This window comes from Rhinolophus hipposideros, assembly GCF_964194185.1.
Source record: "Rhinolophus hipposideros genome assembly, chromosome: 23".
NCBI classification, from domain to species: Eukaryota; Metazoa; Chordata; class Mammalia; order Chiroptera; family Rhinolophidae; genus Rhinolophus; species Rhinolophus hipposideros.
Genome location: NC_138069.1, coordinates 7,467,338 through 7,492,407, shown reverse-complemented (window position 1 = coordinate 7,492,407; position 25,070 = coordinate 7,467,338). Strand labels below are relative to the sequence as shown.

The window sequence follows — 25,070 nt, the reverse complement described above, 5'->3', positions numbered from 1 at the left end:
TAAAAAAGAACATCTGTAACATTCCCTTCACTTAAAAGAACCTGAACACAACTTCTCACCCACATAATTGAACAAAAAACTCAAGACTTTCTTACTGGAGTTTCATGGAGCAGAACAAGCTTTATCACACGAAGATTGACTTGCACACCAAGACTCTTGTGTTGGAAAAGGTTAAAAACCTAAAAACAAATAAAAATAAAAATCCTAAAATAAAACTGAGAAACATCTTAATTTTCCTTAAAGCCCAGAAATGGGAGAAGTGTCAATTCAGTTGAGAAATCGTATAGATTTTAAATCTTTTCACTTATTTAAAAATTAGCTTAATAAGCAATAACAATGTAGTTAATGCATTTTAGACACCAAGAAATTTAGACCTAGCATCGTGAGATACTTACTGCAGCCTGGATAGTCTAAGTATTTATTTCAGTGGGGTGTTTTCACAGTACTGAAGAGAAGGATTTTAGTAACTAAACCCAAGAATTTTTCTTAATTCTTAATTCACAAAATGCAAGTGTCCTCTTTCCTTCTGAGAAACAGTCCTGAAAACCCAGCCTGCTTTATGTCACCTTCCAATTCATTCCTTAGAGTCTTTGTTTCTCTCCCAGGCTAGCGGCCAAACAGAAACGGGGTTTTCAAAGCTCCCCCTCCAATAGCGCCCACTGAAGACCAGCTCGTGGGCCATTGTTGTTTAGTGGTTTCAGATCATCATTATAACAGGTTTTCTCAAAACAGAGTATGTGCAGGAATGCTGGAAAGCAAGGTGAGTGTTTTGCGTGGTACCCTGAGTTTCTATAAAATTTAGCATTGATTTAATTTGTAATAGAAAATATAAAAGTGGCACAGAAAACCCATGCTTTCTAACATAGCACTATTTAGAAGAGACTGACATCGGTCAGTTGTTAGAGTACCCTATACAGACAGCTGGAGGAGTGTGTGCAGGAGGTCGCTGAATGTACACAGAAATGACTGAAGTGTGAGAAAACCTGTTCACTGGAAACACAAGCCAAATGATAGCCAAAAAAAATGTTTAAAAAAGGGGGCGATTTTACAAAAACATAACATATTTATCCTTGAATCAGTGGTGCTTACCCTCCCTTATATATGGTAACTGGAATTATAAATGGACATTTGCCTTTGGCTTCTATTTATATTTATTGTCCTCTAAGAACCACTCTTCACTACGACCTTCCGATTCCGCCTTGAAGACGGTTTACTCAACACGGTATGCAATTAGATAAAAGGATTCATTGGGTAGTAAGCATCCATAAGATGGTAGGTACAAATTAGATTTCTCCAGTCCAGAAATTGTCAGCTGAAGTTAGCTACATGTGATTCCACTGGTTAAAATTTTAGCTATTAGCTCTTATTCATCAACTAATGTTATTACTGACATCACTCTTACATACCTATATAAGAGCTCAATGGATTACCAACCTCCATTTTTCTTCCACCTCATAATCCATAGTACTGTGGGTAGGGCCGTGCAGATAAACAAATATTACAACATTTCTGCTAATGTCAACAAATGACCCTTTATAAATGAGAATGAAAAGAAGGGCACCAAAAAAGAGAGGAAAGAGGAGAGAAAGTTTTGCCACATCAAAATGGACGATAAGGGTTTGTTGTTTTTCTTTTAACTACATGATGTGAATTATTACTCTGATATCTCTTTTGAGATGGATCAATTTGGTAAACCTCAAGAATCTTCTTACTGATGTCAATAAAAGAAAGGAATAGCAATGAGTTAATTTTTAAAGAACTTCATTATACTCACACATTTCTTCCTTAGAGTTTTCTTGAAAAAATTCCAAGCGCACTTTAAAGTTTGCCTACCATATTTAAGATGGTTAGAATGAATCTCCTGGCTGCATCTGCTCCATGATAGGAAACCATTGCTGGGTCTGCGACCACTACAGTCTCTATGTTGTATTCTTGAGGTAATTTGTATGAATAGCGTTTCCCTCTTCCACTTTCTGTTATTTTTTTAGATCTAGACCTTCCTTTATCTGTAACAGAGAAATGAATTTTTAAATGTGCCTCCATCTTGGCAAGGTGAACAAAACAATTGCTTAATAGCTATAAACATGTGTATTGAATACCAACATGTAACGATGACACAATGCCGAGCAAAACCAAGTTAAGTTCCCTTCACACCTGGAACCGAAAACGACATTTGGCTTTGGAGTATGACTTTGGAAACAGACCCAATGGACTTCTACATTTATTAGCTCTGCCATGTGGGAAACTAACATCACTAAGTCAGCCCTAGTTTCCCCATTTGTGAAATGAAAAATACTAACACCTACGTTTTAGAGTTGTTGAGGACTTATTATAAGTCCCATTAGTAAAATTCTAGCATAGAGATTCATATAAATAAAATAGCTCACTAAATAAAAGATAACACTATTTTTATTTTGAAACCAGTGATAAAATAAAGGCCTACTTGCAAAAAGTGCCTGAAATGATTTCCCCACACATCCTAATTTCAGGCAGGTGCCCCTAATTACTAAAACATTATGCATGGGTTACAAAGGATTTGGTTCTGCCTTCCATCAGCATCATATACAAGTTATGACCTTAGGGTAATAAAGATTCCTCAAACAGGGCCAAATAAAAGTAGTAACCACAAATACACATATTTATAAATTTAACTACATAAAAATGTAAAATTTCTGTTTATTAAAACATGCCACTATCATAATGAAAAGCATGCCACCAACTGGGAGAAGATATTTACAATGCTTTCCCATAATAAAGAAATAAAAGCTACTCTAAATCAATGACAGATAACCCAATTGAAAAATTGGCAAAGGACTTGAACAACCATTTCTCACAAGAAAGATATCCAAATAGCTAATGAGAAGCATATGAGAAGGTTCTCAGTCTCATTGGTCTTCAGGGAAATACAAATTAAAACCACAATAAATTAAATTAATTAAAATCTCAAGAATGGCTAAAATAAAGAGATGATTATATCAAGTGTTGACAAGAATGTGGGGACAGCTGCAAGTACCATACATGCTATGGGTTTAAATTAGGACAAACACTGAAAACCTGATTGGCAGTATGCACTAAAGTGGAACGTTTGTATACCCAGTGATCCAGGGTCTAAAATATATGCTCACCAGAAATGCATGCAAATCATATACACAAATTATTCAGAGCAGTACTATATTTGAACACAGTTCAAATAATCATCACTAGTATAAAGGATAAAGACATTTGGGGCTATTCATACAATGAAATGCTATATAGCAATGAAAATAAATCAACTACTGCATTGTGTGAAAATATGGATGAACCTCATAGCCAAACAGAAGGTTGGCACAACAAGAAGCCAGTTACAACAGACGAGGCAAGGTAGGATTCCATTTATAGAAACATCAAAAACTAGGAAGACATGATGTTAAACATCAGGATAGGAAATCTTAGGGCAAAAGATTGTACCTATGAGTGGGCATGAGGAGGGCATCTGTGGTACTGAAATTTTCTATTTCTGATCTGAGTGGTATTTGCATGGTTCTGTTCATTTTGGGAAAATCCAGCAGTTATACATCATTTATGTAACTTCCTGTATGCATGTGGTTCTTCAATAATGAACTTATGACTTTAACAGCTGTATTAAGGTATAATTTACATGCCATAACATGTAGCCATTTAAGTGTACAATTCAATTAGTTTTAATAAATTTCTGCAGTTATGCAACCATCTCCACAATCCATTGTTAAATCAGGTATCACCTGTTCCTCTCCTTGCCATTTACCAAAATTCTGTTGATATCACTAAACTGCTGTCAACGCCTTTCCCAAACTTGTTGGACTTGTATTTCCTTCCTATAATTTTTGTGGAGTCCCTGGAAGTAAACATGTGTATTTCATTATTCATATTTCCTTGGATGTCTCTAACTTTGTTTTGAATTTGGAGATAAGTATTCTCACATTCTAGTCCATCATCTTGATTCCTGATAAATTCCTTTTCTTGAGTCTTGTTCCAGGTGCTTTGGCTTTGGATTGCCTGTTCTGTTCTGTTCTGTTCTGTTCTGTTCTGTTCTGTTCTGTTCCCTATTCCACTTGCATTGCCCTCTAACACCTTTTCATGTGCCAGAATCAGTCTCTTAAATTCTTGAACCCTTCTGTTACTGACTTCTACAGCCAACTCAGTTAGCTCTGAGCGCTAACATGAACCGGATCTCACCACCATTACTGAAAACTTCATTGGTCTCAGAGATCTCCATAATTTACAGTTTCTCACTTTTTCTCACAGCGACACAGATTAAAAATCTATTTAACAAATAAAGTTTTACACAAATATCAATAGTCAGTTAATTAAGTTAACCAAAGTGTTATGAAAATAAATACAAAGACTCCTTACTTATGAAACTAAGCTTTATATCATGAAACAAGATAATATAAGAAAAAACAATAACCTTCTGCAACAGAATCACTATAATTAAAAGTAAATTTTAGGGATTTATATGCAGTACCAGAAGTTAATATCAACGACCTTGATGAAGGACAACATAAGAAAGTGGTTTTATTAGTATCTAAGATCTATGGCAGTGAAGAATGAATTTTTTAGTTTTTCTAATTGTAATCTCAACCCTACCTACAGTTATGTATTAGTATACAGTTACATAAACATACAATATTTAGGAGGGGATGTTCCTACAAGCATGTGAAAAGACTCATCTTGGCAGGGTAAACACCTCATGAACTGATTATGGGAAAAATTAGATGACAGATAGATAGATAGATAGATAGATAGATAGATAGATAGATAGATAGATAGACCGATGTGAGTGAAATCCATGCAGTGCTAGGAAAAGAGAGGATAAGATGATTGGCAAAATATTAGAAAGCAGACATCATCATAAGCAAAACTGATCAAACTTAGGGGAATAAAAAGGGAAGTAGTTAGGTTAGAATTACTCTTTCTTGTTGCTGTTGTTTGTTTGGGTTAATGCATGGGGTTGGGAGTTGTTTAGTTCTGATGTTTGAGTCACTGGGTAGATGTTGGGAGCTATGCGCAAGGAGTTTGGGAGGAAAGATGATGGGTTCAGCTTTATTTAGATTTATTAAGTCAGAGGCGTCTGAGAGACATCTGAGTAGAAGTTACTACACACTTGACAGTCAGAAGAGAGATTTAAATGGAAACAGAGTTTGGAACTAATCAATGTGTAAGTGAAGCTGAACCCATCAATTTGGATTCTATCACCCTGGGAAAGCATATGTAATAAAAAGTAAAAAGGAGGAAGTTCTAGGAAATGCCTATATTTAGACAGTGTGTATGTGGAAGAAGACACACCATGGAAGAGACTGAGGTAAGAAAAATTGAAGGAGAGCTAAAATGAAACCAAGGGGATAACAAGTTATAAAATGAGGGGCTTCTGAACTGTACCAAGAGTGGTAAATAGACCATGTAAGAGAGAGAAGTTTGTTTCCTTTCTTGCCCCATATTGTGATGGCTTTGTTGCCGCAAACTGTCAGTGTGTGGCGCCCACATTTGCATGTTATATTTAAATAGGCTACTTGGAACATTCTAGGTTTCTGAAGAATCTGAACTTCATGGTAGATGCCATCATACAAGTTAGCCACTGTGTGTGAAAATCATATTGAAGTAATCTTTTTATTAAGTCGCTTCCTTTGAAGTTTTCATTGTCTACATCAACTATGCTGAGCTCATTCTTCATCTCATAAATCTTGAGACCATTTTCTACCCATATGCATGTAGAAAAACAACGTAATTGATACCGCACACTTGCAGTTGGAGAAGAGATTTTAATATGCGTGTTCACCAGTGCTCAGTGTATGATGTCCATCATATCCTCCACATAATGACAATAATCTCCACAACTGTCACGGACGGCGTATGGAAATGATTTCAGTACTGTTCTGAGTCCCACACATACACATAAGTTTATACCAAACTGTTAAGGAATATATATCAATAATGTCACTTGCCTGCTTAAAATCTTCAAAGACCACATTTTGCCTTCCAGATAAAGCACTTCCCAGGACACACAAGTCCCTTCATATCTAGTCGATGACTACCTCCCCGGGGTTAGTTCATGACCATATTGCAGACATTTGGCTTCTGCTCCCCTGGTCGATGCTTTCTCCTGCCTTTATACTTCTGCATGCATGGTTCCTTCTGCCCGAAATGCTCTTTCCTTGACTAACAACATGCACTAAAAATTTCACATACGTTTTTCATTTGCACATATAATCTCACTTAATGCTGACAACAGCTCTGAGCTTCGGGTATCACTATCCCCCTTTGGTGTAGTGTAAATGGAGCTTTTGAGAGAGAAAGTAAGTTTTCCAAAGTCACACAGCTAGTAAGTGGTAGCACAATAATGTGAACACAGGCGTCTGGCCCCAGAGTCCATTATCTGGAACTGCACGTGCTGTCTGCTTTTCTGCCTGTGCTATGGATGAGTTTTACTTTGTCTTTTAGGCTCAGCCCCCCAATATCAGAAGCTTGGGATCTTGTGTACTGAGTCTCTCACACTTCTTATCACATTACAGTATAGTTCCTCATTTACAGTTTGCCTAAATTAATACATTGGTGGCCTCTTGAGAAAAGAGTTGTGTCATTTAGCTCTACATTCCTGTCAGGTGACTAGTCGTGTTTATGTTGCAAATAATGAAGCAAAGGTCAAAAGTTTAAGGGAACTGAGTAAGAGTACCTTGCTGGAGTGAGACTAATGTATGCCTTGAGCCCGGGGTTTCTGACCCTCAACCTCCTGTGCCCTCCCCACCTTTATGTTGTCTTCTAATAAAAGAACAGGACAAAATCATCCGAAAGTATGAAGGTCCCTGTTTCAAAAAAATATCATGTAATAAATACATATAAACTAATATACCTAAGGCATTACAATGAGGAAGGGAAATAGTGCGAAGACCAAGTTGAATACAAGTAAACTTGTCAATTCCATTGTACAAAGGCAAATGCTTCCAGGTTATTCAAATTTGAATCATGCATCTAATAGGTTAATACGTCATCCCGTAGTAAGAAGGAAAGAGCTACAATTAGACGTATCGTAAATTAGTATTTTATTTCACAGATTGTCAATTTTAAAATGAATTTTTAAATTCTAGCCTCTTAAAAAGCAACTGAAAATAGATAAGCTCAGTAAATCATCCAACTAATGACAGCTTGGCACTTCTGGCACACAAGTGCTTCAACCAAATGGGTCAATTATTATATAACAGTTATGCCTAACAAAAAAATAATTAAAACTTTATGAGAAATGCTTGCCAAATATGAACCATGTATTTATGCTTTATAAACCTATTAAAATTAAGAATTTTCTAGAAACCTTTCCTCCAGGCACAACAGCACACAAAGCTTGCTTTGTGTCACCCGTGTACATGAGTAATTAGAACTGCTGGAACTTACTATGATTCAAAAGTTGCACAGTGTAGATTTCTAGTATAACTCATACAAGGCTATCTACTTAAATGAACTAAATCCAAGTTGTTGCTCTTATCATTTCTGGATGCAAAAGCCTTTCTTTTGCTTGTTCATCATGCTATGACTTTCGTTCAGCTGCTATATCTTTTGTGTTCATAGCTCTAAAAATAAAGACGGGGGTGTATCTTAGATTGACTTGATCATGTGCCTTGAACTGTGTGACACAGAGGCAAACCACTTAACCACTTTTGAAGATGATCCCCATACAGACTGATCTCATGAGCTTTCACAAAAGAAAACAGAAATCACACGTTAATTTGTGGTGAATATATCTAAACAGAAACATACAGGAATTCTTTCTGAATCCAAATACCCTAAACAACTGATGATATGAACAACCTATGGCCTCTGTAAATGTTACCATCATCATAATTCCTACATCTAAACCAGCCTCAAACACCATAACCAACTTTAGAATTAATATCCTGGCACTAATTACATTCACACCTAATTTTTAAATCTGCAAGTCAAATTTTAAAGTCTTTACACCAAAAATTCTTCAATAAATTCCTATTTCCTTAGATTCTAGCTAGAAATATTTCTCATATTAGTGGATAGTGACTGAGATGTCTGGTTTATATGTCTAAAAATGTTTCCTCAGGGAACTTCTAGTTATTTTCTGAATGATGGCTATTACTTTCAGGTTCTACTTAAGTAAGAGAAATCATTCATTTTCCTTACCATTCTTGCTAATGCCATAGATCTCTGCCAAATGAAGTAAGGAAGTGTACAAAATAGTCACAATTTTATTTCTGTGAAGAACTGGCAGACAAACAGAGGCAAGGATTTGGTGGTTGGAAATGTTTATGTGCTTCTGAAAACTGCCAGATTTAAGGGAGTCTGATACTGAAAATACAATTCAAAGAAATAAATTTTTACTCTCCTTCCTAGTCCTCTGATAATTTTAACCTTGAAGATGACGTTTCCTTGGGTCACATAAAAAGAGAAAAAAAGAAAGAGTAGAAGAATCCTCTGGTCAAAGGAAGGAGGTAGCTGTGATGTTCTCACAGGGGAGGACTAAAATAAGGCCATGAGCTCACAGTATCAGTTTCAGGGGAGCTGGAATTCCGTCAGTGTCATTTCTATTCCAGTGAGGTGACCCATATCCCATGAGGAACACTTCCCAATTCAGGAAAGATATAGGGCATGGTATATATTAATCTCTGAAGTCCTTTTGAGTTTCCATTTCTTTATATTAAAATGTAGCACTTCACAGAAACTCAAAAGACAAGTCTAAAATAAATATATTTAAATGCCATTAACCAAAAGAGATTGCATACTAACAAAAACTGATAAAGCTAGTGGATGGATGGCCAGGTAGATGATAAGAAGGGAGGGAGGGAGGGGAGGAGGGAGAGTGGAAGGCAGGGAGGAAGGAAGGGAGGGAGAGACGGAGAGAGAGAAAAATTTGAAGGATTCATCTCACATTGCATATTTAGTTAAATCTCTCAGGAGAAAGCATTACCTGAAATGACACCACAGTAATGGCCGTGAGGAGGTGACTTCTCTGTGACTTTCTCCTCCATGGACCTTTTCTGCCTATATACACGGTGTGGGTGACCCGTTATGGCCATTGTATCATTGAGTGGTTCAATAAATATGAAGTCCTCATTTAGCTGTATAAATCCCATCTGGAATATATAACACAAAAAGATATATAAGAAATACCATTTGAATAAACTACTTTCTAGGTTCCCCTATTCACACACACCGTTTTCGTTCACATATGTGCATACATTCTTCTAGTGAAGCTATTTTAGCAACTGCATAATAAAGTAACTGTCTTCCCATTTTATTACTTCATCTTTATGTACTTTATTGCACTAGCATAAACTTCATTTAGTTAGTCTTAGCCTGTGTGGGTGGGAGGCTAGATGCCAGCAACAGATGCACAGTAAAAATTCTGGAATGTTAAAGGCTCACTTTGGGAGACCCATGGGGTCACTTACATGTACACCGTGTACAGAAGAGCAATACAGTTTTTAATTGCATACAATACACAGTCCAACTTTTTGACAATCATTATTTAATAAAATAAGTCATGTAACATATCAAAGCAAACGTAGGAGACATAGCATTGAAGTTATTATAAAAATATTCTTAAAGCCTTCTACTAAACATTTGGAAAACCTTTGAATAATAAATTACAGAAAAAATAAAGCATCACTTACATAAACAAGCTTCATTTCATACAGTGACATGTTTTTAACGTTTGCCAAATGAGGACAGAGGGCAAAAAACTGTATAATATGGTTGTGATCGATAAAAAGAACTTATAACAACTAGGTATCCTTTTATTATATTAAAGCTAAGCCTAGTCATTTCTTCCTTCCTTTTTTAAAATATAAATGTGCATTTTAACTAGGAAAATATTTCACATGGAAGAACATATGACTTAATCTTTTCAATTTTTATTAATTTACTTGACTGTAATGTATATAAATATATATTTGACTATTCTGTTAACTCTTTAGTAAATACTGTTGAAGAAATAATCCCTGATAACCTGCATTATTCACATCCAATCTGCTAATATCAAAGTTCTTAATTCTGTTTGCCTTAATTATGTAAAATTTATAGTTCATTTTAATTTTATCCACCTAAACCTAGCACAGTAATAACATAATTACTTCTTCATGCATAGTAATGCATCCAAACTGAATAGTAGAAAAACTAGGAGGTCATCAAAATAGTGGCGTAAGGTGAGACTCTCTAAAGCGCCCCTGGAATTTACAACTGTCGAACCACAATAACTCCACAAAGGACTCCCTGCACAGCAGACAGGCAAGAGGAAGAGGCCCACTACTGAATTCACCTAAAGGTGGGAGAATTGCGTGAGCGGGGGAGGAGGGAAGGGCGAAGTGCGGGGACGGAGACACGCGGTCGCAGGACGCAGACCTAGCTCAGTGCTCCGAGCTCACTGCATCCCGGAGCTACCGCAGCTGTGGGAGAGGGAAGAACTCGGACTGCTAGGGCTCCGCTTACGGCCCACAGGGCTGAAGGGGCAGCATATAACACGGCTGAACCCAACACTCACGGCAGAGACCTCGGAGAAAAGACAGAGGGAAGAAGGCTGAAAACGGTGGTATAAGCCCTCAATGCCGAGCGGAGAACAGAAGCCTTAGGCACTGAGACCAGCCGCCCCCTCCCTACCTTCCCAGAGCTCGCCCTGCCCCCACCTGCCCGGTGCTAGAAGCGGAACAGTGGCAGGGTCAGATCAAAAGAACAGAATATTTGCTGTTCTGAGAACTGTGGATCGCAGGCACATATTCGGACCACAGCCCAACTAGTTCCGGCAAAGCGGAGGGAGCTGTGGAAGCAGGACCGGCTGTGGTGGTGGTCGCTGCCATTGATCTGGGCCATCTCTCACAACTCACCCCGCCCCTGGCCCCAACCTATCTGGGCGGATCCCTGCAGGAGTAAACAGAACTGCTGAAACATTCGGGATCTGAATCTGGTGCAGAAAGAGCTTTGGAACTTCAAAAGCTCTCTGCATCCCCACAGGGACGTGGCACCCTATGACCCAGGCGAACTGTTAACAGAGGAGAAGCCCGTTTCCCAGGGAATCCCCCCACTGTGTGAGAAGCTGGAATAGTGCAGAGAAAACATAGCACTACTGCGTGATGGAGGGTAAAAAAGGCTGCAGTCGGAGAGAAAATAAAACATTCTACCAACAAGTATTGGAAAGCAAAAGAAAGACCTCTTCCTATCAATCTGTTGCAGAAGTCACTCCTGTAGATGTCTGGGAGAAGAAATAAAAAATCAGTAATTGCCATGAATAACCAACGCAACAAGACAGCTCAGAAATAAAGTGAAAAGTCTCCAGAAAAGGAACTTAAAGATGTGGAAATATGTGACTTAAATGACAGAGAATTCAACATTGCAGTTCTGAAACAACTCAACGAGATGCAAGAAAACACAGAAAGGCAATTTAATGAAATCAGAAACGCAATCAAAGAACAACATGAGCATTTTACGAAAGAGATTGAAATTTTAAAAAAGAACCAAAAGGAATTTCTGGATATTAAGAACTCAATAGAAGAAATCAAGAATGAAATAACCAGCTTAGGTAGTAGAGTTGACCAGATAGAGGAAAGACTCAGTGACATCGAAGATAGAAACCTGGAAATTACACAGTTGGAAGAAGAAAGAGACTTGACTTAAAAGAAATGAAAGAACTTGTGGACAGAACTGGATCCTCGAATCCAAGAAGCAAATAGAACACGTAACTACCTCAATCCCAACAGGCCTTCTCCAAGGCACATTGTATTGAAGCTGTCTAAAATCAACAACAAAGAAAAAATCCTCAAGGCAGCCAGGGAAAAGAAGACGGTAACCTACAAAGGAAAGCCCATTAGATTATCATCACATTTTTCAGCAGGAACTCTACAAGCCAGGAGGGAGTGGAACCAAATATCCAAACCATTGAAAGAGAGAAATTATGAGCCAAGAATAATATATCCAGCAAAGATACCCTTTAGATATGAAGGAGGAATAAAGATCTTTCCAGACATACAGAAGCTGAGGGAATTTTATAATACACGACCTGCACTACAAGAAATACTAAAGGAGGCTATTCGACCATCATCAATAGGGACAATTTGTGGCAACCAAAACATAAAAAGTGGGAGAGTAAAGGTCTGAACCGGAATATGGGAATGGAGAAAGTAAGCGTGCTGAAGAAAATGAAATACTCTAAATATCAAACTTTATTTTACATAAACTTAATGGTAGCCACTCAAAAAAAATCCAGAACTGAAATAAGTACTATAATAATAGAAGAAAAAGAGGGAACCATCAGAGAATACCACCACACAGAAATACCAGACAACAACAAAAATGCAAAGAAACAATGGAGACACAGCCTTACCAGAAAACTAAAGATAGAATGACAGGAAATCCTCACGTGTCAATAATCACCCGAAATGAAAATGGACTGAACTCACCAATAAAAAGGCACAGAGTAGCAGATTAGATCAAAAAACTAAACCCAACCGTATGCTGTCTCCAAGAGACACATCTCAGCTACAAGGACAAGCATACACTCAAAGTGAAAGCGTGGAAATTGACACTCTAAGCAAAAGGTACCCAGAGAAAATCAGGTGTAGCCATATTGATATCAGATGAAACAGACTTCAGGGTGAAAAAGATAACAAGAGACAAAGACGGACATTTTGTCATGGTAAAGGGGACTATACAACAAGAAGACATAACAGTCATCAATATTTATGCCCCCAATCAGGGAGCACCGAAATATACCAAGCAACTACTAACAGAACTAAAGGGAGAAATTGTCAAAACACAATTGACAGCTATGGATATATCATCCAAACAGAAGATAAATAACGAAATAGCAGCCCTAAATGACACATTAGATGAAATGGACATAATTGGCATATATAGAGCACTTTATCCTAAAACATCAGACTATACATTCTTTTCGAGTGTACATGAAACATTCTCAAGGATAGACCATATATTGGGACATAAAATCAGCCTCAGCAAATTTAAGAACATTGAAATCATACCAAGCATATTCTCTGATCACAAGGCTTTGAAATTGGATATCAACTGCAAAAAGAAAGCAGGAAAAAACACAAATACATGGAGATTAAACAACATACTTTTAAAGAACGACTGGGTCTAAGAAGAAATTAGAGGAGAGATCAAAAGATACACAGAAACAAATGACAATGAAAATATATCCTACCAAAATTTTTGGGATGCCGCGAAAGCAGTTTTAAGAGGGAAATTTATATCATTACAGGCCTATCTCAAGAAACAAGAAAAATCACAAATAAATAACCTCATGTTACACCTTAAAGAACTAGAAAAAGAAGAACAAGCGAAACCGAAGGTCAGCAGAAGAAAGGAGATAACAGAAATCAGAGCGGAACTAAATGAAATAGAGAACAAAAAGACAATAGGAAAAAATAATGTGACAAAGAGCTGGTTCTTTGAAAAGATTAACAAAATTGACAAACCCTTGGCTAGACTCACTAAGATAAAAAGAGAGAAGACACTAATTAACAAAATCAGACATGAAAAAGGGGAAGTTATCACGGACACCACAGAAATACAAAGGATTATCCAAGAATACTATGAAGGACTATATGCCACCAAATTCAATAACTTAGAAGAAATGGACAAGTTCTTAGAAACATATAGCCTTCCAAGGCTGAATCATGAAGAACTGGAAAATCTAAACAGGCCGATCACCAGTAACGAAATTGAATCAGTCATCAAAAACCTTCCCAAAATCAAAAGTCCTGGACCAGATCGCTTCACTAGTGAATTCTACCAAACCTTCAAAGAGGATCTAATACCAATCCTGCTCAAACTCTTCCAAAAAATTGAAGAAGAGTCAGTACTCCCTAACTCATTTTATGAGGCCAACATTACCCTGATGCCAAAACCTTGTAAGGACAACACAAAAAAAGAAAACTACAGACCAATATCTCTGATGAATACAAATGCGAAAATCCTAAACAAAATTTTAGCAAATCGAATACAACAATGCATTAAAAAGATTATTCATCACGACCAAGTGGGGTTCATCCCCGGGGCACAAGGATGGTTCAACATTCGCAAATCCATCAATGTGATACATCACATAAACAAAATAAAGGACAAAAATCGTATGATTCTATCAATTGATGCAGAAAAAGCATTTGATAAGATACAACATCCATTTATGATTAAAACACTTACTAAAATTGGTATAGAAGGAAAATACCTCAACATAATAAAGGCCATATACGATAAGCCCTCAGCTAATCTCATAATTAATGGTGAAAAGCTGAAGCCCTTTGCTCTATGTTCAGGAACACGACAAGGTTGTCCCCTATCACCTCTGCTTTTCAACATAGTGTTGGAAGTCCTTGCCAGAGCAATCAGGCAATAAAAAGAAATAAAAGGCATCCAAATTGGGAATGAGAAGTTACATTGTCACTCTTTGCAGATGACATGATGCTATATATAGAAAACCCTAAAGACTCCACCAAAAAGCTATTAGAAACAATCAATGAATACAGTAAAGTTGCTTGCTACAAAATCAACGTACAAAAGTCCATTGCTTTCCTATATACCAACAATGAAATCTCAGAAAAAGAAATAGAAAAAACAATTCCTTTTGCAATTGCAGCAAAAAGAATAAAATACCTAGGAATAAACTTAACCAAGGATGTAAAGGACCTTTATGCTGAAAACTATAAGACATTTTTGAAAGAAATTGAAGAAGACACAAAGAAATGGAAAGACATTCCGTGCTCATGGATTGGAAGAATCAACATAGTTAAAATGGCCATATTACCCAAAGTTACATACAGATTTAACGCACTCCCCATCAAAATCCCAATGGCATTATTTAAAGAAATAGAACAAAAAATCATCAGATTTGTTTGGAACCCCAAAAGACCCCGAATGGCCAAAGCAATATTTAAAAAAAAGAACAATACTGGAAGTATCACCTCCCTGATTTTTGCCTGTACTACAGGGCTACAATAATCAAAACAGCATGGTATTGGCAGAAAAACAGACACATAGACCAATAGAATAGATTTGAGAACCCAGAAATGAAACCACATAAATATGGACAGATAATTTTTGACAAAGAAGCTAAAAACATACAATGGAGGAAAGACAGCCTCTTCAATAAATGGTGCTGGGAGAATTGGATAGCCACGTGCAAAAGAATGAAACTGGACTGCTATCTGTCACCATGTACCAAAATTAATTCAAAATGGATCAAAGACTTAAGCATAAGACCTGACACAATAAACTGCATTGAAGAAAACATAGGTACTAAACTTATGGACCTTGGGTTCAAAGAGCATTTTATGAATTTGACTCCAAAGGCAATCGAAGTAAAAACTAAAATAAACGAATGGGATTATATGAAACTGAAAAGCTTCTGCACAGCAAAAGAAACTATTGACAAAATAATGAGGCAACCAACTGAATGGGAGAAGATTTTTGCAAACAGTGCCTCTGATAAGGGGCTAATATCCAAAATATACAAGGAACTCATGAAACTCAACAACAAAAAAACAAACAACCCAATTGAAAAATGGACAGAGTACTTGAAGAGACATTTCTCCAAAGAGGACTTACAAATGGCAAATAGACATGAAAAAATGCTCAACATCTCTAATCATCAGAGAAATGCAAATGAAAACCACAATGAGATATCACCTCACCCCAGTCAGAATGGCTTTCATCAACAAGACAAATAGCAACAAATGTTGGAGAGTCTGTGGAGAAAAAGGAACCCTCATACACTATTGGTGGAAATGCAGACTGGTGCAGCTGCTATGGAAGTCAGTGTGGAGGTTCCTCAAAAAATTACGAATAGAATTACCATATGACCCAGCAATCCCTCTCCTGGGTATCTACCAAAAGAATTTGAAATCATTTATACATAAAGACACGTGTGCTCCAATGTTCATTGCAGCTTTGTTTACGGTGGCCAAGACATGGAAACAACCAAAATGTCCTTCGATAGATGAATGGATAAAGAAGTTGTGGTATATATACAAAATGGAATACTATTCGGCGTTAAGGAAAGATGATATAGGAGCATTTGTGACAACATGGATGGATCTTGAGAGTTTAATGCTAAGTGAAATAAGTCAGACAGAAAAAGCAGAGAACCCTCTGATTTCATTGATATGTGGTATATAAACTAAAAACAACAAAAGAACAAGACAAACAAATGAGAAACAAAAATTCATAGACACAGACAATAGTTTAGTGGTTACCATAGTGTAAGGGGGGTGGGGGGAGGGAGATGAGGGTAAGGGGGATCAAATATATGGTGATGGAAGGAGAACTGACTCTGGGTGGTGAACACACAATGGGATTTATAGATGATGTAATACAGAATTGTACACCTGAAATCTATGTGATTTTACTAACAAATGTCACCGCAATAAATTTTTTTAAAAGAGATAAAGAATGAAAAACTAAATCTACACTAAAAAAAAAAGTTATGTTTTCCTTAGAAATGTAGAAGAGGGTTTATTCTTTTGTTTTAACTATTAAAATGTGTTGCTTCTTCTATACAGAAAGACCAGATGATTGCCAACATGCCACCTCATTTTATTCTGTAAGAATTGACATTAAGAATAAATCTAAAAATCCTCATCAATTTCATTTTTGTAAATTTTTTACATAACCAACAAAATTCTCTAGTACTAGAATAACAGTTCCTCCACCTGTCTGTCCCCTTCTCTCTTTCCTAGTCTTCCCCTCTCCGTCTCTTTCACACACACACACACACACACACACACACACACACACACATACTTACATGCACACATCATTTGGGGGTGGAGATAATGCAAAAAAGATTTATTCTAATGATTCTTTCAAAATATGTATATCTTTGGGCCATCTTTTGTGTAATTTTAATACGACTTCCAATAAGTTCTTTCATTTTTCATACGTGTTGCTCATTCTCTCGAATATGAAACTAGCTTGCATTTTAAAGTAATTCTATGAAACCCAAAAAGCTGTCCCTAGAGAGTAATTTGATGGTGGGGGGAGAGAATAACATAGATTTATAAATGGAAATAATCATTTAAAATGTAGTATGTCTACACGTGGATTGAGGATTCAGATTGTGAAAATACAGAAATGTTACTCTTATAGTATGTTAGTGTGATTCTGAGGTTCTGTCAGTATTCAAGAGCAGTAATGAAACTAACAGTGTGGCTGATGATTAAAATAATAATTGTTATGATACTTAGAGCATCTCAGATAAACGTGCTCAGTTTCTCATAATCATAACACATTCTTTGAACAGGATATAAGCATGGTAAGATTTATAACAATAAACCCTATACAATATACTATCATATAAAATTTAATGATTACAAGAACAGATTCTGGATTTAAGATTATTTTGAGTTCTTAACCTACTACTAGCCATCCAACTATGAGAAAGTTACAGCACCATTATCTGTAAGATTCATTTTTTTAAAAGCACATGTACTTTTCTTATCACAGAATCTGATATTGGGTAACCACTCCATAAATATTCACCATAATTTTTATTTTATTAATAAGAATACCCACAATAACTATAAAGACCCAAAAATCTGAGTATGGAGTAAGAGCTCAGAGAGTCCAAACAAGCAAAGTTTATTCCTCTTTGTATCCACTTATTAGCATATTAAATATTGTCTGAAATAAATGGGGTTCTTTTAGTTAGAATTGGAAACCTCTTCAAAACATAGAATTATCTGTTGTGTTAGGATGTTATCAACAGACGTTTTTTAAAATGAGGCCACCTTTAAAAAGGAAAAAAATGTTGGAATAATTATAAATGGTGACTCATTCATTTAATATATATTTACTGTCTGGCCGCAGTGTGCCAGACTCAGTTCACTCAGGGGCACACTCAGCCCCCAGTGTTCAGTGTTCTCTCTCAAGGGAAAGGTTTTCTGTCTGAGACCAGAATACTATTCTGCAGCACAGGAAGTGCTCTAGCTGAGGTCACTATTTTTCAAGATAATGACTTCTATTATAGCAGAACTGAAAAAGCTGAAAGGATTAAGAAACACAATGGGTAGTAACAAAATAGTCACAGGGCTGTAAAGTACAGCATAAGGAATACAGTCAATAATATTGTAATAACTATGTATGGTGCCAGGGGGGTACTAGATTTATGGGGGGATCACTTTGTAAGTTATATACATGTCTTTCAAATCAAAAAAAGGAAGGGAAATATGCACCCTAAAAAAATAAAATAAAATAAAGCAGAAATGCAGAAAATCTGGAGGTTTTCCATGTCTCCACAAAGGACTTGCTTTTTCCGGTAACAAAATAAATTGTTTTCCCTGCACTGTGATTTTACAGGCCACGCAAGAACACAAATCTGTACGAACTCCTCTGCACAACGACCCTGTGTTCAACAGTCCACAACCAGGCAGCATTCACTTATTGCAAATATTGTCCTTTCAATTTTAAAACGAAAGAAAAGATTATGTGAATTAACATGACACAATTCACTATCTAAAGTAAATGCAAACTACGTAAGGTTTTTCTCCCAGATTGCCCTTCTTGGATTTTTCAAAATGATTTTAACTATTTGGAGACATTTCATGCAAATATTTCTAAATGAAATTTTGACAGTTGTTCCCTACCTTATTTCCACCATCACATACATTTCCTCATATGGTGACATCTGTGTGTGTTTTTTTCTCATGCATGTTATTCTTTGATTTGACAAGTTAGCAAGAATTTCAGTATTTTGCAAATTGACCCTCACTTATGTGAAAAATAAGTTTCCTGCCATTTCTTTTCTTATTGGTTCTGATATTTTTTTTCCCTACTTAGATGCCTTTGTGCTTTTTAAAACAACTATTAACGCTGATCTTCATGCTGGTATACTGACATGCCACCAACTTCTAATCGCAACATGAAATTTGATTTGGACAATGCATGAATTTTTATATATTGTTGCTTCAATTCACCAAATCTCAATGTTTCATTTGTTTAAATTTAAAGTAATTATGGTCGAACAGATTCTAAAGCTCTAACGTAAACATAACTAAAAAGTAACTAAAAATTTAGAAAGCAACATGGCATTCTCCACTCTCATTCCCACTCCTGCTTGGTTAGCCCATCCCTTTCACTGCCTCACTTCCAATTCTCTCCCAGAACTGAAGCACTGCTCCGGTTACCTCAAGCGTGCTCTTCATTCTTCCATGTTCCTTTCTGGAAATGTTCTTTATTTTCCAGAACCTTGGTTTTCTAGCTAACCTTTCACTGGACTGGCTGAAGGTATTTATCTGAGGCTCAGACTACGTAGTCTGAGAGTCTTTGATAATACCTTATTTTTAAAAAGATATGCCATTATCAAGAACTAAATATCTAAGTGCTAAAGGACATGAGAAAGGCATTACATCATTCTAATCTCAGAATGGAGAAGCGTCTTGAGAGACAACAGGATTTGGACTAGACTGGGGTAAGGACACTCCCTGTGAGAGGAGGCAATGGGAAGCGAGGGAAGAGAGGACGTTGGGTCTGGGAAACAGTTCTGGAAGATGCCTGCCTTGAGTAGAGAATTGCGGAAATGTAGCCCAAAACTGCAAAATGAACACATATAATCGAAAACATCGAATGACAAAGTTATTGATAGCAAAAGGAAAGTCAACATCCTGAAGGTTTGAGAATAACTAGGCTATTGCCTGACTATAAGATATATTAGAGAATTAGTGACATACTGGAAGTAGCACAAGTGTTTTATTTCTAAACAACAGTCATAGAAGTTGCAGAAAATATCTGGCATCAGTGTGTGCTTGTAAAAACATTTTAGACAAATGTCTGATGCTCTTCATGATCTGAACTTCTATATAAGTTTGGCTTTATTTTCCTAAGTATCTCTTTGTATGGTAATGTGAGAATGTATATCTCATTAAGTAAATAAAGCATTATATAGTTTAAAATGTAAGCACAATATAGGCTTGACATAAATTAGACTGTTTGTTTTATGCTTTATTCAGAAAATGTCCTTTTCAATATTACTGTAAATGATTTTTCATGCATTTGTGTATTCTATACATACACACAAATCTGTAGGAAAATACACTCAGACACCACACCTGTCCTACTGTCTTATCACACTAAAATACTCTTCCCGACTGGATCCTTTCAATGTTTTCCCTTTATGCTGACAGGGATAAACTCCAAATCCTTAATGAAGACAGATAAGGCAAGAGTCATGACAAACTCTTGCCTACCACTCCAGCTTTATTTTTACTACTTACACGTCATATGCAACCATAACAAACAAATTTTAATTGTGAGAACAAACTTTCTATTTTAGCATGTTTCAGAATAACTGTTAGTTGGATGATCACATCTTGGTAACTGCACATGCTGTTTTCTCTGTCCAGAAAGTCACTGTGGAGAGTTATTTCTTCAAAATCAAGCCAACCCTGTCCTCTCCCCAAAGGAACTACTGCCTCCCCCATCCACGTCTACACTAATAAGGACCTTTCCTTATTGTACTAAAATCCACCGAGGTGGTTGTTTTTGTGTCTCTCTGATTAGACCATAAGCTACTTAAGGAAAGGCTCTGGCTACAGGGCTTCACGCCGTGCCTTCCAAATGCAAGGTTTGCTACGTAGCAGTTGCTCAAGGAATGTTGCTTTGAACTCAGTGTATTCTTCCTTCTGGCATTTCCAGTGTTGCTTTCCTCATGTGCTCAAGGTCTATCTTTAGGAAAAGCAGCGGGTGACCACCTCATGAACATCGTTCTGTTTTCTTTCCCTGACAAAGGGCTTTGAAAAGAATCATGAAACTACAATGGAAGAAGGAAACTTAGAAATCATCTGGCCATCACTGGAGTTTTAAAAATCAAGAAAAGCTAAGCGAAATAAGTCAGACAGAAAAAGTCAAGAACCATATGATTTCATTGATATGTGGGATATAAAACTGAAAACAACACAGGAACAAGACAAACAAATAAATAAACAAAAACTCATAGACACAGACAATAGCTTAGTGGTTACCACAAGGGAAGGGGGGAGGGGGGTGGTAGATGAGAGTAAACGGGGTCAAATATACGATGATGGAAAGAGAACTGACTCTGGGTGGTGAACACACACTGTGATATATAGATGATGTAATACAGAATTGTACACTTGAAACCTATGTAACTTTATTAACCATTGTCACCCCAATAAACTTTAATTTTTAAAAAAAAATCAAGAAAACCAAGGCTTTGAAATGTTGCAGACTTGCTCAAAATCACACAGTTCGTGTGAAAGTCAGGGCTACAACCTAAGCCTTCCAATTTCCAAAGTGGTTTTGGGTTTTAATCCATCACTCTACATTTGCTTGCTACCTACATTCTACTTACATTTTCACCTATATTCTAGATCTCCAGAAATTGTCCTGGGCCACCCACAGTGTCCTTTCCTTTATTCTCCTAATGCATTTGGCCCTGGACCACTTGTCCCTTCCACAAATATTATGTTCTCTTCTTTTCTAGCAACTGTTTCTGTTTCCTTAAACAGGTCGTACTCCTCACTGGGAGGCAGGTCTTTAGTCCGCAATTGTTCTCTGCATTTATCACCCCCAACAGTTTTATAACCCCCTCTACAGAGATGATTTCCCAAATGCCCCCTCGCAGCCCACTGCTTCCAATCAAGAACCACTTTCCATGTCTGTCACTTCTCATCTCACTGCTGTTGTACCATCATTCTCCCCAAACTAGCACCTCTGCTCTAAGTTCAGACCCCTGTTAATGACTCTTTTTCCTAGTTTTCCAGGCTAAAAAAAAAAATACATAGTCCTTTACTTTTCCCTTTTCAAACTTATGCAAAAATATTTACTATATGGAAACAATAATATAAGAAATTGATATGCCCGTGTGCCAGACACTGTACATGCATTTCATCAGTTATTACATTTTATCAAACAGCAAGGACACATAAGCTCATTTCACCAGTTTTAGAGTTGGAAAACAACACTGAGTTCCAAAAAGACGTCTTGTGTCCTAAGGTCACAAATCGGTAAGTGGCGAAACAGGATTCAAACCAAAGACGGCCTGGCTTCGGGCGCATGCTGCTTTGTGAGGCTATCTGGAAAAGGCTGGGCCTGCCATCAGACTGTTATTCCAAAGAACTCTCATCTCTAAAAAATTTTGCACTAAGGATTTGACGTCAAGCACAACACCTCACAGATGGCAGATATCCAAAATCTGATATCAAGAGCAAGGCCAGGCCCCATCCCTCACAAAGCAGAAGACAAAAATACTGCATTAGACTCTGACCTTTATCTGAAGCTGACTGCTTTATGTGACCAGACTTATAAGCTGCCAAAAGCACACTGGCTTTCTGAGTGGGCTGAGGGTTTCATCTCCAGGATTCCTCCAATGGCGGAGACCCCAGAGCTCCCCCATGGCAGATCTGGGAGGATATTTCCAGATTTTCGTGTTTCTTTCCTTCTTCCTTTCCTTTAATTCTCTTCATTTTCTTTCTTAAAATGTGATCATAAAACCTGAACCTTTAAATAGCAAAACCTTTAAAATACATAAAGAAAATAATCATCCCAAATCCCATCAGGTGGAATACATAGAATATATATTTCTTTCTACTCTAAGTACATATGTGTGTATCAGTGCATGTGTGTTGTTTATACACACGCATAATATGTTAAAGTCTCGTATTCTACATTATGTTCCCATTTAGAAATAGCCTCATAGCTATTTTGTTTCTTAATAGTATTAAATACTATTTCTAATTTTTTAATTCTTGAATAGCTTAGCTTCTAAATGTAGCATAATTTTATTAGCTAGGCATTCATTCAACCCTCTAGACCACAAAATGTTTATGAGTACAACTCTGTTCAGCCAGAGCTCAGGATGCAGCAGCCAATAAGGCTGACAAGACCCATCACCAACTTACACTTTCGAAGCAGAGACAATGTGTTACCTATACAACTGGGTCAAAGTTACACAGTTACACATAATTGCTCCATGATCGTTGGTCAATAAGCTTTACATTGATGGTTTATACACTTACTTTTGTCCATGTCCTACTTCATGAGAAAAAGCAAGGTTAAAACATAGCCTGGAAGCATTCCATTCATCCGACACCTAGGGGCCAAGGCAGGAGCTGAAAGTGGCCATCGGAGAAGATGAGTTAACCCTCTTCCAAGCACAAGTGTGAGGTCCCAGGGACTGAGGGGCACCTCTGAAGACGAGAGCCTCCCAGGAACCCACAAATGTGGCCCATGGGAGATGGAGAGTGCTCATTTTAAGCAGCTATCAAACACAGCACTCAGCAACACCATCCACGTCACCTCCAGTCACCTAAGCTCCTCCGTCTCGCCTCCCCTGCAGCTTCTGTCCTAGAGGAGACAGAGGAAGCCCCGTGTGCGGAGCAGAAGGAATGAAAGCTCTAGGTGGGGAAGTAACGAGGGCTCTGGCCTCATCACCCCTTCTTCACTGCGTGTGATTAGCTCTAAGTAAGCCTGGATGAGGAGGGCGTGCGCCAGAGAAATTTTAACTTTATGTGAATTTGGATTGTTGGATGATTATATAATAAATATTATAATTAGCAAACAGAGACTTTCTGTGACTAAATTTACCAGGGAAATTCTCACAACCTAAGAGTAAACAATACCAGAAAGAAGAACACCCCACTACCCCCAAAAAACAACCTGTTTTATTATAACATCCCTAGAGTCCTACTGACTCAATGAAAAGTTATATATGCATAATATGTATTCAGGTGCCAAGTACTATGAAGGGGCTAGAGACTGATGTATAGATGGCCTTTTGGGTGAGGTGACATCTGAGCAGAAGCCTAGATTATTAGAGATGGCCAGGCCAAGGAGAGGGGAAGAACATTCTAGGCAGCGGGAGAAACAAAGACCCTGAGGTAAGAACAAGTTTAGCATGTTTAAGGAAAAGCAAGGCTAGTACAGTGATACCTGGGAAATGATTATTAGAAAGGATCACAGGAGCATTCCATAGCAGTGTCACTTATTTGATTCATATTCAAAATAAACCCTGATGAAGTCCTCCTTTGGTTTTTGGTTTTTGGTTATTTTTTTTTTTTAAGATTTTATTGGGCAAGAGGAACAGGACTTTATTGGGGGAACAGTGTGTACTTCCAGGCCTCTTTTCCAAGTCAAGCTGTTGTCCTTCCAATCTTAGTTGTGGAGGGTGCCGTTCAGCTTCAAGTTGTTGTCCTTTCAGTCTTAGTTGTGGAGGGCGCAGCTCAGTTCCAGGTCCAGTTGCCGTTTTCTAGTTGCAGGGGGCGCAGCCCACCATCCCTTGCGGGACTCCAGGAGTTGAACCAGCAACCTTGTGGTTGAGAGCCCACTGCCCCATGCGGGAATCGAACCAGCAGCCTTCGGAATTAGGAGCATGGAGCTCTAACCACCTGAGCCACTGGGCCGGCCCCCTCCTCCTTTGGTTTTTAGATCATCTAACGTTTCTTGGACACTGTTACAGATTTTACTAGGGGATGCTTCATGATGGCCTTCTGGGTTTATGTTCTTGTAACACAGTCTTATTTTACCTACATAATAATTACACAGGAATAGATTTTACTCCTACAAATGAAAAAAACTATGCTTTCCCATTTTCTTGAAAACCACTGCCCTCTTCTAACTTTTCTCCAACAAGTGACAGAGATACGGATTTAAAAACAATTTCTATATGTTTCCTTTAAGCTGAATTACAGATAACACCACAAGTATGGTAATAAACAGAAAGTGCTCTATGTTGAAGAAGTGAAATGGAAGTGATAAAAACTGATAAAACGGAAAACAAATGTCCCATCCAAACATTTAGTTATCCAAAATGATTGACTTTGTTATCATGATGGTTACCTCATTTCTCATTTTACAGTCTAATTAATTTTAGCTCATATCAAGAAAAGCTATGACTTTCATATATATTTTCTTGTATCTATTCACTTTACTGTAATCTCTTGTTGCTTATAATGACTTTTTAATTAATCCCTTGGGATGTCTATAGATTCTTTAAATATGCAAAAAGCTAGTTGAGAAATAGAAAGCATAGTCAGTATTAAATCTACTTCTAAGTTCATCAACCAGTCTACCCAAAA

At 37.3% G+C, this 25,070-nt stretch overlaps 1 protein-coding gene across 1 annotated transcript in view; it reads right to left on the bottom strand.

Annotated features, from left to right (window-relative positions):
• ADAMTS19 (ADAM metallopeptidase with thrombospondin type 1 motif 19) overlaps positions 1–25,070 on the bottom strand; it is a gene marked incomplete at its 5' end in the record, with an annotated part of 238,706 nt that overhangs the window by 174,842 nt on the left and 38,794 nt on the right. Inside the window, 3 exons of the mRNA XM_081036202.1 lie at positions 96–179; positions 1,834–2,006; positions 8,942–9,107. Of these exons, the coding sequence (XP_080892328.1) occupies positions 96–179; positions 1,834–2,006; positions 8,942–9,107 (423 nt within the window). The remainder of the gene's footprint in view (positions 1–95; positions 180–1,833; positions 2,007–8,941; positions 9,108–25,070) is intronic.